General features: G+C 39.9%; 1 protein-coding gene across 2 annotated transcripts in view; it reads right to left on the bottom strand.

Moving 5' to 3' along the window:
* Positions 1 to 366: 366 nt before the first annotated feature.
* LOC148040171 (protein FMP32, mitochondrial-like) overlaps positions 367 to 14,369 on the bottom strand; it is a 29,363-nt gene continuing 15,360 nt past the window's right edge. The window contains exons 4-8 of one of the 2 annotated variants that reach the window (XM_087697243.1): positions 5,858 to 5,934; positions 5,720 to 5,776; positions 5,564 to 5,630; positions 5,408 to 5,471; positions 367 to 730 (exon numbers count right to left, since the gene is read on the bottom strand). In XM_087697243.1, coding sequence (XP_087553369.1) covers positions 675 to 730; positions 5,408 to 5,471; positions 5,564 to 5,630; positions 5,720 to 5,776; positions 5,858 to 5,934 — 321 coding nt within the window. In that variant the 3' untranslated portion in view covers positions 367 to 674. Of the gene's footprint in view, positions 731 to 5,263; positions 5,472 to 5,563; positions 5,631 to 5,719; positions 5,777 to 5,857; positions 5,935 to 14,369 lie in introns of those variants that run through there. The other variant, XM_087697250.1, reaches the window with a different exon arrangement.

Below are 14,369 nucleotides of genomic sequence, written 5' to 3'. Positions count from 1 at the left end.
TATGGTGTCCCCCATGACTGACTCAACTTCTATTGGTTATGGTGCTCCCCATGATTGACTCAACTTCTATTGGTTATGGTGCTCTCCGTGATTGGCTCTATGCACACATGCATGTGCAAGAACGTGTGCACCTTTGCATGTAGGCATATGTGTGTGCACCCTATGCACATGCCTACACTAAGCTAAGCTATGCATCCTAGCTATTAGTGTTCTTAAAACCAAACATTCAAACTCAAAGGACATTCAACCAAAGAGCTTAAAGCTTTGTTTGGATTGCAATAAAACTATTAGAATTGCTAGAAGTCCAAAATACCCCCAAAAACAAGTCAAACTTTGTAAAATTCAATTGTCAATGCTACAAATACTTTGTGGTTATTGACATCGATATATCCAACAGAAATAACCGTCACATGGAAAAGGCAACTTGTGTTACTACCACTACAACTTAAAGGTGAATGAATCCTTTTCGATGAAAAATGAATCCTAGTGCATGCTTTAATGGTTCATGTGCTACATGTTGGAACTAGTCATTCTTTGAAAGCCTATGTACCATTGGTAACAATAAAACAATATTAACATATACAACTATAATCATGAAAACAATTCATTGAATTTAAGTCTCAAAATGTTTGTCGAGTGCCAAAGTGAAGAATACATATGGATGCCATCACTTTTCATTTGAAAATTCGTAGCAAAGCCAAACCAAGGGCATATACAGAAACAATGGTGCCTGTAACCATAGAACATTAGCGCTCTCTCTCTCTCTCTCTCTCTCTCTCTCTCTCTCTCTCTCTCTCTCTCTTACACTAGTGGCACACCTAATGACTTCTTTTTTGTGGGAAAGGGGGGGGGGGGGGGGGGGGGGGGATGTAATATACACGCATGCATGTATACATGTATAGATTAAAGCCATGATTACTCACAATTTTCAACATTTTACAGCATGCACTATATTGTCATAAATACTTTATGGCACCTACATTCTTGAAGAAAGATCCACGTAGAGATTACGTGTGAATATTCAACTTGTAGAATTCAATCATTGGCCATGTAGGTATGGATTAATAGATTGTTTTCTTTGAATGTTTGATATGTACAAGTTCTATAGACAATAAATTTTCTATTTGAGTAACAAATGATTTGAAAATACTTTGTAAGAATCATTATTGTGAGAAACTTGTATGAAACTTGGTTCCTACCCTAATGTTTCTAGAACTAATGGCAATTATGATACCAAGGATAGTTCATGTGCTTCATATTCTCAAATCCCACCACTCACACACATCTAGGTTTCACTATATGTCCTACTCTAGGTTCACATTAAGATTCATTATCTAAGGAAGATTTGATTGGATTTCATAATGTAAGTCTAACTACATTACCTTAGATAGGTTTAGGCCCTAACGTAGATACTATATTACCTTTAGCTTATGCCAATTCTCAGGTGTACCACTTTTCCTTATGGTGCTTCGTTGCCACGATTGTTGTTTGTGCACTATACACCTTCAATCTACCATCAAGTGAGTATCATTGATGCACAGTGAAGTACTCACCCCACTTTCAAGCGACTCAAACCAAAGAATTTTCATCCCATGCTTATGTTATGCCTACTACTTTCCTTACTCAAAACAAGGGTTTCCATCCCGTGCTTATGTTATGCTTACTTCTCATCCTTAAAACAACACTTGAGTCATTAGTCTAGCAACCCCTACTACACCTATTCGGCAAACCTTCCCTCATCATTGGACAAGAATCACAATGCAAGCAATCCCTCTTTCTCATGGTGGGCACACTAGGGTGCAAACCCTCCCTCATAATTGGACAAGAATCACAATGCAAGCAATCCCTCTTTCTCGTGGTGGGCATTCTAGGGTCAATGTACTCCATTCCTCAATTTTCAAACTAAGAAAGCTATCTTGGATAACCTTAAACAAAGTAGATCTCAATCATTAGGTAACCCAAATTCATCTACAAACAAATCTGGAGCACACCAAGGGGCAACCATACTACCCTCCTTTGTAGTTGAGAGGGCGTTTTGATCCACATCTTACCCCACCCTACCTCCACCCCCTAATGACCACAATGATCAGTGGAGACCTACTTATGATATGTTTTACAAACACTTCCCTCACTGAATGCTCTTTGGAACCACTAAGAAGGGTTGATTAAAAATGCAATTATTGGCCAACTCGTTCGGTGGCAAATCCCAAAAACGAAAATTTCAAAAGTTCTCAAATCATCATTCGTATTGTCCAAGTAGTACATATAGTGGCTAGAGGAGTCTCCCATCTAACTATGAAGGGGAAGTACTACTAGTGAGTACAATCATGGTCTATCTCGAGGGATTTAGGTGGAAGACCTTGGGCCTTGATACAAAACTCCTCATCTCCGTAAACAAAGTACTAACAATAAGTGCAAAACCTATTCTTCTTAGGAAAGTTGCTATTAGATAGACCTAGATTCTTCGTTTCCATCGAAAAAGAAGTGTCACCCTTGTTAGGTGTTGCCTTTCTCTCTTGAGGATTCTTGCCACCTTCAACTTTCCCCTTAAAGAATATTGGAGCCCCCTTTAAAGTGGAGAACGTGGGAGACATCTTTTTTGTGGACTTGGTCATGCAACCTAGTTTTATGGAGTTAGTCATGCAGCCTAGTATAAGACAAGATCTAGCATTTAAACTCATAGAAGGTAAGTAGACAAGGCAACGAAAAGACTTACTACATGAAGTAAAAGTATTTAGGAGGTAAAAATTATTCAAGAATAATGTGACATCATCATGTGACTTCGATGAGTCAATGGTGGCAAACTCAACAACTTACCACATATACCATGCCATCTTGACTTTCATATCATCCCCTTTCTTAATGGAAAACTCCTACAGCTCATGATCCAGATTGATTTGTCAAGTTCAATCTCTCGCCATATTGGGGTCAATTAGATGACTCCCACAATCATATGCTAGGGAAAAGTAATCTAACTATGAGTGAAACAAGAAGGTAACCCCTACATCAACGCATAACATTTATTCTAGCATTCTAAGTCCTCCATTGATGGGCATTATCAAGGTGGACGTGGACCAACCGAGGGCCCACATATCCTTGGACCAGTACTAGGTATAAAAGACCTTGAGACTCGAGCATTGGTTGCATTAGAATTTAGATTTGATCAATTTGAGAAATTTGACACATTAGAAATGAGTCTTTCAATAAAAGCATTCTTGGTCTAGCATGTATGATCGCGTTCGATCCGTTCAATGGAAACTATTCAACCATTACAAAGTGCTTGTTTGTAACCATTTGGGATTACTTTTGGGGTAAATTGTGGATGTTGTTTAGGCTTTCTCTCCACAGCACACTTATACATCCCCTCTCTCTCTCTCTCTCTCTCTCTCTCTCTCTCTCCCTTTGCCCCCCTTCTAGCAATGTATTCTCTCATCCTCTTTTCTTCTCTAATTTCAAATTCAAATTTCAATAATTTCAAAATCAAATTTCAAGCTCTCTATTCTCAAACTCTAACCCAACTCCCTCAAGCTCTTCTTTGCCATATCTCCACCCTACCTCCACTTTCAAGCTCTCCATCAATCATCCTCTCTATTCTTAACCTCTTAATATGTAAACTCCTGGTATAAAGTTTCTAAATGTTTAAAGTACATTATTTAGAGTTCCAACATAAAATATAGGCATTAAAATTATATGTACGGTTTATTTTCATCGACCTTAGCATCGAACGTAGGTCCAAGATTTATTAGTCCAATTAGTATCATACTAGTATCGAACGGTAATAATCGAATGCCATTGGACGTGCGCTACTGGTGAGTAGGGTGGATAGAGTGGGGAACATGAGTACACTAAACGATTTATTTTGAAGCGTACAGCATGCATAGAAGATGTGTGCATAATGTATGCATATTTGTTGGTGGACTAACTATGCCTAAGCATGATAACCGTTTGAGGAGCTTAAGGAGGTTAGATAGGCACATGATAAGCAAAGGATGAAAATCATTGCATTGGAGTAGCCCATGGAATGTGTAAAGGTACACTGTAAGCATAGCATGAAAATCCCTACATCTAAGTGACTATAGGTGAATGTCCAAGGGGAGTAAGGGGGTTGCCAACACAACCATCCCCGAATAAACAAGTGTGCTCACTTGCATGTGTGTAAGGTACCATGTAATTTGGATGATATTCCCGATGATGAAGTACGAGGGGACAAAGTGGCATGCATCCATGGTAGCTAACATGTGGAACAAAAAATGAAAATGTACTAGAAACAGCAACAAAAGATCCTGATCCTATTGTAATGGGCATTGAAGGAATCTGTCTTAAGGTGGATGATAAAAGTGTAAAATCTAATCCTAAGCTATTAAAAGCAAAAGAAAGACCATCTATGTTATGATGTGAAGAGGGAGGAATGGAAGGGAATTGCGAATAACTAGCACCAACATGTTCAAATGAAGCAGAAGGTAATGTAGCAAGTATACTTGTAGATGTATGTTTGCTTGCAGAGCCTCCTATACCTATAAACATCTGTCTACCTATCTCTATGGACATTGATGTACTTACACCAATCATGGTCCTCTCCAAGGAGACTTATGCCTAGATCTTGCAAAATAGAAGGAACAATCCATTTATGGACACTGCACATTTGAAGAGTGATCAATCACATTTAACAAAGCATAAAAAGTACTTAAGAACATGATTTTCAAACAAAATGCCAAGTAATGTTACAAATAATTTTATCTTGAGAAATTTTGTACATGCAATAGGATAAAAGAGGGATTATTGCTTTGCAAAGGAGCCTACACAAGCAAGTTTGAGCCACTTGACTGAACTTAGTCCTTTAGCTTGCTAGTGTCAATTACCTAGTGGGCCTTCATGCACAAGGCTACCATCAAATTCTATGAATTTCTTTTTGCACAAGCATCACAATAGGGATGGTCCTATGAACTCATGTCAATCACTGAAGCTGGCCTCACCAAGGTCACAGGTTATCTCGTTGTGCATATCTATAGGATCTATATCTATTGATGGTAAGAAACATTTTTCACGAGCAAGAAAGCATCATTTGCACTCAAAAGTGTGCCCCCACCCCCAAAACACGCATATGTATGTATGTATGTATGTATGTATGTATGTATGTATGTAGAACTACATAACATTACATTAAACAATCACATTAGGTGAAGAGCGTGTGCGCGCACATGCACATGTCTCTAATCATATTGCATAAATCTTTGTTAGCCCACGCAATAATAAGCTCCATAAATACATATAAAAGAGTTGTGCTCAATTAAATCTAATATTCAAAATAAGTGCAAACACAAATATTTTTCATTTGCATTGGTTAACCACAACACACTATGATGTTAATGGATCCAGAATTGCCTTGTATGAAATCTTTGAAACAAACCTATGCAGTTTTTTATGACCTCGTACTTGTAATCTGCTAGCCGCTTTTTCAAAACTGCAATCTCCTGGTCAATGAAAGAAACACAATCAACATATTTTAACCTAAGGAATGCACTTCTCGACCAACAGATCATAGCATGTAAAAAAAATTCCTCACCGTATCAAGCTTGCTCGTCAGCTTCGAAGTTTCTTGACTCTCTTTCTCTAGTTCCTTGCTTACATGACTAAAACAACATATAATCAACAGCAACTTTAATCTTATCCCAAGCTGGCTCATATCAAAAGCCAAGGTTTTCCTAGAATGATTGCTTACCCCCTTTCCAAATTCAAATCCAACCGCTGTCCTGCTGAAACTTTATCCATCTGTAACCTGCAAATGGAATCTCACAATATAGAGCCCATGAAAAGTCAAATTACCATACAGAACTTCGAGTTCACTCCCCCTGCAGACCTCATTTCATTTTGCAGTTTCTCTATCTCCGTCCGTAACTTTTCAGTTTCACGTTCAATTGAAGATATCCGAGATGCCTACATTCAACATGCAGGTTTACAAGCACTTTCAGTTTTTTTAAAGCATGTGCCTCCAGAGGCTTTTAAGTTATTCACTTCATCTACACACCAAGTACATAACAGTTGGTGCTGTGAACGCAAATTTTTTGCATTCTATAGGTGACATTCAACAAAGGTGGGACATCCACAACTCTTCTTTTGTAGGTGTTGCAAATTTTCCCTCTGTTCAAGCTCTCCTACAACAAAACATAGCAGCCTTTTGTGTGTTTGCAAGTTATATGAAGATATCTAATCCCTGGTTCCAAGGCTTTGATGACTCGGATTATTTGCTTTGGTCATGCAAGGTGGAATGCATCCTCAACACCTTTGATCTTTGGGAGATTGTTACTGTATCTATACCCAGTCCCATGGAGGATCCCCGTGAGGGAACATCAATGGATAGTGCAGCCCTATGGGAATCTCAACAGATAAAGAGTCAGCTTAAAGCCTGTGATCAAAAGCACTTACGATGTGACAATACACGTCTCCAGATGCATGAAACTAAAGAGTTTCATGAAGCAACAACCAGTACACCCCTATTCAAGAATGAGATACTACCTCAAGCTACTAAATGAAGCTAACCCAATCTGCAAAGAGAAAAGGTCTAAAAAGCATACTCCTGAAAAAAAGATACATAACAGTAATAGATACACAAGTACCAACCATCCAGCACAGGAAATAACTCATTTAATTAATCTCATTCACTAGCTTTTATTCATAAAAGAGAGTTGCAAATACCACCACCTGATTTTGGTCAGGTCTAGTATCAGTACTATACAGACAAGTTTTAAATAAGAGTACTGAATCAATCAAACAAATAATACAACAGCTCAGAGGACACCCTTGTCTAAAAGAATGAAAAAGAGTCATATCTTTAAATACCCCGTATGCAACTCCCACCCTGGCATGGATAATGTTAAGATGAGCTTTAAGATGCTCCACATAACAAAAACGGTTCTCTATCCTCACAAATATCAGCATCTGAAGTAGCTGTCCCCTCTCATGTCATTTGATCATGGAAAGCTTAGGTGCTGGTCATACAGATACTTTTTAATACTTGACTTGAAGCACAAATCTGTAAACAGCAAAAGCAGGTGGATACATAGAAAAAGCGCAATCAAGGGAGTCCATTGCACTCAGCTGAGGTCTTAGAAGCGAGTGAATTTCGAAGCCATACTACCAGACCTAATGATGAAGAAGAGCAGAACCACCTCCTCCTATGTCAAATAGTCATGTAGCTCCTCTCTCCAATATACACTTGAAGAGATACATGATAGCAACTACCACCAATCAGAATTTGGAGGGGCTATAATCAACAACGACCCATCATAAGAATAGCACAAGACTCCACCATCAAACAATGGAAGTGCTATGGAGGATCCACAGGTATTATTCGTGGCACTCCCTCTTACATGGGGCATGCCAAGTCCAATTAAAATGAAATGTCCCATGCAAGAGCAGTTACCCAATGGAGCCATGAATTGCAGAGAGATAATGTGCACCAATAAAGTATAGGTTGCCACACTTTTTACCCTTATTTTAAAAATTCCCCCTACCCACAATCAGTGGTTAAGTTAGAGACTGATTGGTGCACTCTAGCCTAGTTAGGTCTTTTAGAATTAGTGTGTGAGTTTTGTCACATTGACAAATCCCTCTTGTATTGATTTTGCATCTTGCACACCAGGAATTCAAATCACTTCCTCCTCCTCCAACTTCCTTCTTGCTTTCATTTTTTCACATTTGGGTATCAAAGCAAGCTGCCCCTCGCTTTCCCACAAGTACCCTATCCTCAAGAAGCATTTTCCTTGAGAGGACCATCACTTTCATTAAGAACCTTGGCAAGCAACCCTTTTTTCACCTCAGACATTCTCCTTTCATGATAAAACTGAATCGGGAAGATGCCCTCAGCTGAAAGATGCTTTCCAGCATATTATCCATTTTTTAAGTTGATTACCTGTTCTTTTAGAGCCTGCATACGTTCCAAGACAAGCCCTCTCATTTTGAGTGCATCTGGTTGCCTGTTTCTGAAGGGAAAACATTCGAGGATGATTTCAGTCTGTTTTGTTGTTTGTTGCTGTTTCACCCTTCTGGGGACTGATTTTGTGCATTTAGAGCAGTTCATTTGCTATTTTGGACCCATTCCACTGGCTTTGTGAAAGGACAGCTCATTCATTGCAGACCCTTGTTTCAGTGATAAAAAGTGTGGCTAATTATATTACTCACAAGAATTTTACAATGAAGTGCACATGCTGAACAATCTAGCTGGAGCTGTCTGAAAATCACAAAACAAACATATATAAAATCCTCTCAAGGCAGTTGTGGGGGCAGAAGCCATGGAAGGGAAATTAATCGCCACATAGGGGCACCTACCAAATTGTAAAAAACAGGTTGTGACCACATTAGGTGAGCATGAACCGTTGACCAAGCTCCTGAGAGCCCAAGACTCACCTACAATTTGATCCCAATGGCCGTGGAGTGAGTGGATAATGGATGTTTGGCTCTCAGCACTGAAAATCATATGGCAGCGTGCCTTACAAATGTGCCACCCACGAGATTCCCAATGATCTCCCAAACCTCTAATCCTGACACCCTCGGCTCCAATGCTTGGTGGTTGGGCAAGGCATCTAGGCAGACCACATCGCAAGAGCATGACTTAATGATGAAGATCATATCATGGATCTCTAACTCATTTAGTAGGTGGCGGCCATGTCTAACCAACTACCGATAGAAGACCCCCCAAGAAAAGAACTGCCACCAAGTGCAACTCAACGAAGAAGGTCATAGACTGAACTCCTATCTACACAAGCTGGAATGCCTCACAACCAAAAACAATGCTTTGTAGTCTCCAAGTGCTGCTGTGGAGAACACTTGCAAAATCCATCCTGTTGCATTTGAGCCAACTACCTTGCAACTACTAGGCCCCCATGTGCAAGGAGTCAAATGAAATAGGACACTCTCATCGACAGCCAGCCATCCCACAAGTATCACCAAAAGGTATGTCCGCTACATGAGTATCATCCTACATTAAAGCATCTCTACAATCCTGGCTATATGGGCCAAGAGGCATTGTGGCTTCTTGGCAGCTATTGTGGCCAGCCAGAGCCACTCTCCTAGATCCCACTAACATTTGGAGGCTGATTTTCTTCTCCTTTCATCACATTTGTAAGCCCACATGCCATTGACATTTGCAAGTCTGGATATGACCACAAATTCATTGGTTATGTGCCTTATTGAGCCAAGGATGGGCTAGTGTTGGGGGCAAAGATTTGCCAAGCTGCCTTATCCCAAGAAGAGATTTGTTCGTATGCAGTACACTTCCCAAGAAGAGATTTGTTTGTATACAATAACTTCCCAACAAACTAAATCTTTGGAGAGCTTGGTACATTTCAATCATGGCCAAAATTACGAATGCAAATGACGCAATGTTTTGTTGGACTAAGAGGGGCACAACTGAGAGAGATGGAGATCGAGCAAGAGTGAGCAGATGTATTTATACTTAGGGCACATAAAGGGTGCATTCACAGGTACAATGTGTGTGAACTATACACGAGGGGTTAAACCAGGCCTTTATCCCAACAACCTCCCACTTAAAGGTCCAATGTGAACCTCTAGCTAACCAACTCCCACTAGTCGAATGCAATGCTCGTGCTGAGCTTTGCTTAGACTTTTAGTGAGAACATCTACAGGGTTATCTTGTGTTTTAATCTTGGTCAATGTGATTTGACCATCTTCCAAAATCTGTCTAATGAAGTGATATCGCACATCTATATGCTTTGTGCATGAATGATACATGGCATTTTTAGCCAGATACACAGCACTCTGGTTATCACATCCCAAAAATGCAGTACCCATAGACATGCCGAAATCATCTGCAAGTCTGCTCAACCATATAGCTTCCTCAGAAGCTAGCTGATATGTATTCAGCTTCAGTGGTACTCAGTGCAACAATGTTCTACAACCTACAACACCAAGAAACAGCCCCACCAACTGTAAAGACATTCCCGCCGGTGGACCTACGAGTGTCCAAGTCACCTGCTATGTCTGCATCGCAATAACCTTGCAAACTAAGTGCACCCTGCCCATAGCAAATACTTTTTCTTTGTGTACCCTTAAGGTATCAAAGAATACACTTGACAACCTCTCAATGTGCTTTGTCAGGATTTGACATAAACCTACTAACAACTCCCACTGCATGAGCAATGTCTGGACGAGTAGCAACCATAGCATACATAAGAGAGCCACAAGCTAATGCATAAGGAACTCCCTTCATAGCATTTGCTTCCATGTCATCTTTCGGGCTATTGGCTTTGCTAAGCTTGAGATAAGGAGGTAATGGTATCCCAAAAGGCTTAGCTTCAACCATGTTAAATCTGTCCAATATCTTTCCAATGTACTTTTCTTGAGATAAAAACAGCAATTTCTGCATTCTATCTCTACGAATCCTCATGCCCAAAATATGCTCTACATTCCCCAAATCTTTCATGGAGAAGGCTGATTTCAACTGATTTTTGAGAGCATCCAAGCTAGTCTTCATTTTCCCAGCTAGTAACATATCATCCACATACAAAACAAGTACGATGGGGTTGCCATCTGTATCCTTTTTCATGTACAAGCAATGATCTGCATGGCTTCATGTAAACTCATGAGATAGCATAAAGGTGTCAAACTTTTTGTATCACTGCCGTGGTGCTTGCTTCAGCCCATACAAGCTGCGTTTTAGTTTACACACCATTTGCTCTTTTCCAAGAACTACAAAGCCCTCGGGCTATTTCATATAGATTTCCTCATCAATGTCACCATGCAAGAAAGTTGTTTTTACATCCATTTGATATAGCTCTAAGTCCAGTACAGCAGTGAGAGCAAAAAGCACACGTAGAGCATCTTCACAACAGGTGAGAAGACCTCTTGGAAGTCAATCCCTTCCTTCTGTGCATACCCTTTGGCAACCAATCTTGCCTTGTACTTGGATTTCCCATCAACTGTCTTTACTTTGTACACCCATTTGTTTGGAAGTGGCTTCCTTCCCTTGAGCAGTGACACACGATCCCAAGTATCATTTGCATATAGAGATTTAATCTCTTCCTGCATAGCTAGCTCCCACTTACTGCTGAATTCACATGACTTGGCCTCTTTGTATGTAAGAGGCTCACCCTCATCTGTAAGCATCACATAATGCAAGGAGGGGTCAAACCTATGCGGTTGCCTTCTTACGCGTGTAGACCTATGTACCCAATGATCAACATTTTCAGGAATTGGGTCTGCATCTAGAGGTATATTATTTTCAGCATTTATCGGCTGCTGTAAGCCATTTTCAGCATGCTGTTCATGCTGTACAACACCTTCATTTTCATTACCAGCACCTGCATTTTCATAATCAGCAAGCTTATCTTGCTGTTTGCTGTCCATCATCATCTAACTCAAAAATAACCGGCTGATTATCAGTTTTAACGTGTGGTACAGCACCATGAGGCACATTTTCTGAAGTAATAGGTGGCTGCAAACTCTGAAACTTCACCTTTTTCAAATCTTCATTAGAGGCTAGAGTGTCTTTCAGCAATTTTGCCTCATTAAACACAACATTACGGCTGCGAATCATTTTCTTGGGCTGAGGTAACCACACTCTGTAGCCAAATTCACCCTCATCACCATAGCCCACAAAAATGCCTTTGGTGGATTTTGGGTCAAGTTTATTCCTCAACTCATCCCTAACATGAACAAAAGCATCATAGCCAAATATGCATAAATGGTCATATGAGGCCAATTTGCCAGACCAAACCTCCTCAAGGATGCCATTATTCAAGGACCTATTTGGAGAGCAGTTGCAAATGTGAACAGTGATTTTGAGTGCCTCTCCCCAAAATACATGAGGGAGATTAGCAATGGACAGAATGCACCACACTCTTTCACATAAAGTCCTGTTATATCTTTCAGCCACCCCATTTGAAGAAGGGCTATAAGGGGTTATAAGCTCCCTCTTAATACCATGCAAGTCACAAAAGGGCTTGAATTCAGTCGATGTGAACTCACCTCCATTATTAGTTCTCAAGCATTTCAGCTTTCTACCTATCTGAGTGGTCACAAATGCATGAAAAGTTTTAAAAACAGCAAACAGTTCACTTTTCTTTTTCAGCAAGTACACCCAAATCTTCTTACAACAATCATCAATAAAGGAGACAAAATATGCAGCACCACCCAACGATTTCACGGGCATACTACATACATCAGAATGCACTAAGTCCAAAACATTGGACTTACGAGAGACACCAGAGTAAAAGGAATTTTTTATTTGCTTTCCAAACTAACACTCATTACAAAAGTCAAGTTTAGAGCCTTTTCCATCAACCCTTTTCAGAGAGGTAAGGACATCAAGTCCTTTTTGGCTCATATGGCCTAATCTCTTATGCCATAACTCTAGGTGGCTGCAAATTTCAGCAACTGCAAGAAACTTGCCATTCAAGGCTTTACAATGCAAACAATAGAAAGTGCCCTTCTTGGTTCCTTTTGCAATCAGCATAAAACCCTTTTTTACTTTCCACAAACCACCACCAAACAGTGTGGTGTAGCCATGCAAGTCAAGCTGACCAACAGTAGTAAACTCTTTTTAATGCCAAGCACATATCTGACATCTTTCAACACAAGCTCTTGACCATTGTCTAAATACAAGTGTACAGTGTCAATCCCATCAATGCTGCAAGCATGGTTATTTCCAAGATACACCTTTCCATAACTGCCTGCATTGAACATATCAAAATACTCCAAGCAAGGAGTTACATGGAAAGAGACACTAGAGTCTACAATCCAAGTCTGAGTGACACCATCATCAACTGACAAGAGTGCATCAATCACATCAACCCTGGTAATCTGCATATCTTGCATGTGACATACAAGGGCATCATAATCAACTACACATAATACATCAGCCTCTGTATCTGAAAGCTCTTCTATGACCACACTAGAGGCCACATTGGCCTTTTCTTTACCTTTGGCTGTCTCTGATGCATCTGTCTTTTCTTCCTTCTTTTTATCTCTTGCATTCTTCTTTCTCTCTTGTTCCTTCTTGTAATACCTGCAATCAGGTTTCTTGTGGCCCTTCCGACCATAGTGATAGCAAGTAATGTCACTATTATCCTTTCCTTTGCTCTTGCTCCTGTTTCTATGTCCTGCATTTGCATTTTTCTTTTCAGTCTTGCCTCTTACATTGTAAGCTGAGTTGCTGCCTTCTCCACTAGACATACGTCTAATTTCTTCATTCAAGATAAAACCCCTTACCCCATCATATGAGAGATTGGGGCTATTGTTGAGTGAGACCACCAAGGTCTCCCAAGAGTCGAACAGTGTCATGATCAAAAAGATCGCCCTCAACTTATCATCAACTTATCTTTGGACTGATTTAGAATCCCTGTAAATGCACTCAAGTGCTCAGCTGCAAGCTTTGACTCATCCAGTTGCATATTCACTAACTTGCGCATTAAATGCACCTGATTAACAGGTGTGGTGATCTCATAAGTAGTTTTCAGCTTCTCCCATATTGCATAACCTATGTCTAAACCCTTAATGTCTGTCAGAATGTCATCAATGACACCCATCTTTATGTAATCCACAGCCTTTTTATTCACTCTGGCCCAATCTGCATCAGACATTAGTGCGGATTTATCTTCCTACAAAGCATCCTCACAATCCTTTAGGAATGAAATGCCCTGCATACGGTCTTTTCAAAGGTCAAATCCATGACCATCAAACCATTTAATCTCCATCAAACTCTTGATGTCTGAACTGGAAGAAATTGCAACCATTTTATCACGAACACAAGACTAAATGCACTAATCTACAAAAGCACAAGCTGAACCAACAAAATACACTGCTGTTCTTTCTCAACCAAAAGTAAATTTCTGTTGTTTGTACATGAACCAACCACCACACGGGTAAAAATGCAGAAATTTACCAAATTCTGCACAAATCCCCAAATTTTCAAGTCCAAAATTGCATAAATGTCAGTCAATCTGACCCAGCTGAGTAAAACTTTGCCAATACATGAAAAGACCCAAATTTCTGGGATCTAATGTCAAGAAAATTTACTCAAAAGAGTAAAATCTTGACAAAATTGGTAAAATCCCCATTTTAATTGAGGTCACCACTAGCAATGTCTGCAATTTCTCACTCAAAAGGCACTGACATGCATGAATGATGTCAAATCTGGGAAAATCTCCAAATTTTAGGCTCGATTTTGCACAGAATTAAGACTCATGCCTCCGGTGTGTGAACTGCCTCTAAGAAGAAGAAATTTCCCACAATTTTTGAAAAGAAAATAAGGATTTTGTTTTGATTTTACGAAACAGTTGACAAGTCCGTTGACCCGCCAACAAACATCTCATCACGGGACTGGTGATGCTTGTCACGATGACCCTCAGATTCGT

Source organism: Lygodium microphyllum, chromosome 2 (genome assembly GCF_053477565.2).
Source record: "Lygodium microphyllum isolate KBCC chromosome 2, Lygodium_microphyllum_v1.1.10, whole genome shotgun sequence".
NCBI classification, from domain to species: Eukaryota; Viridiplantae; Streptophyta; class Polypodiopsida; order Schizaeales; family Lygodiaceae; genus Lygodium; species Lygodium microphyllum.
The sequence above is the reverse complement of the archived record's forward strand: the minus strand, read 5'-3'. Positions and strand labels throughout refer to the sequence as shown.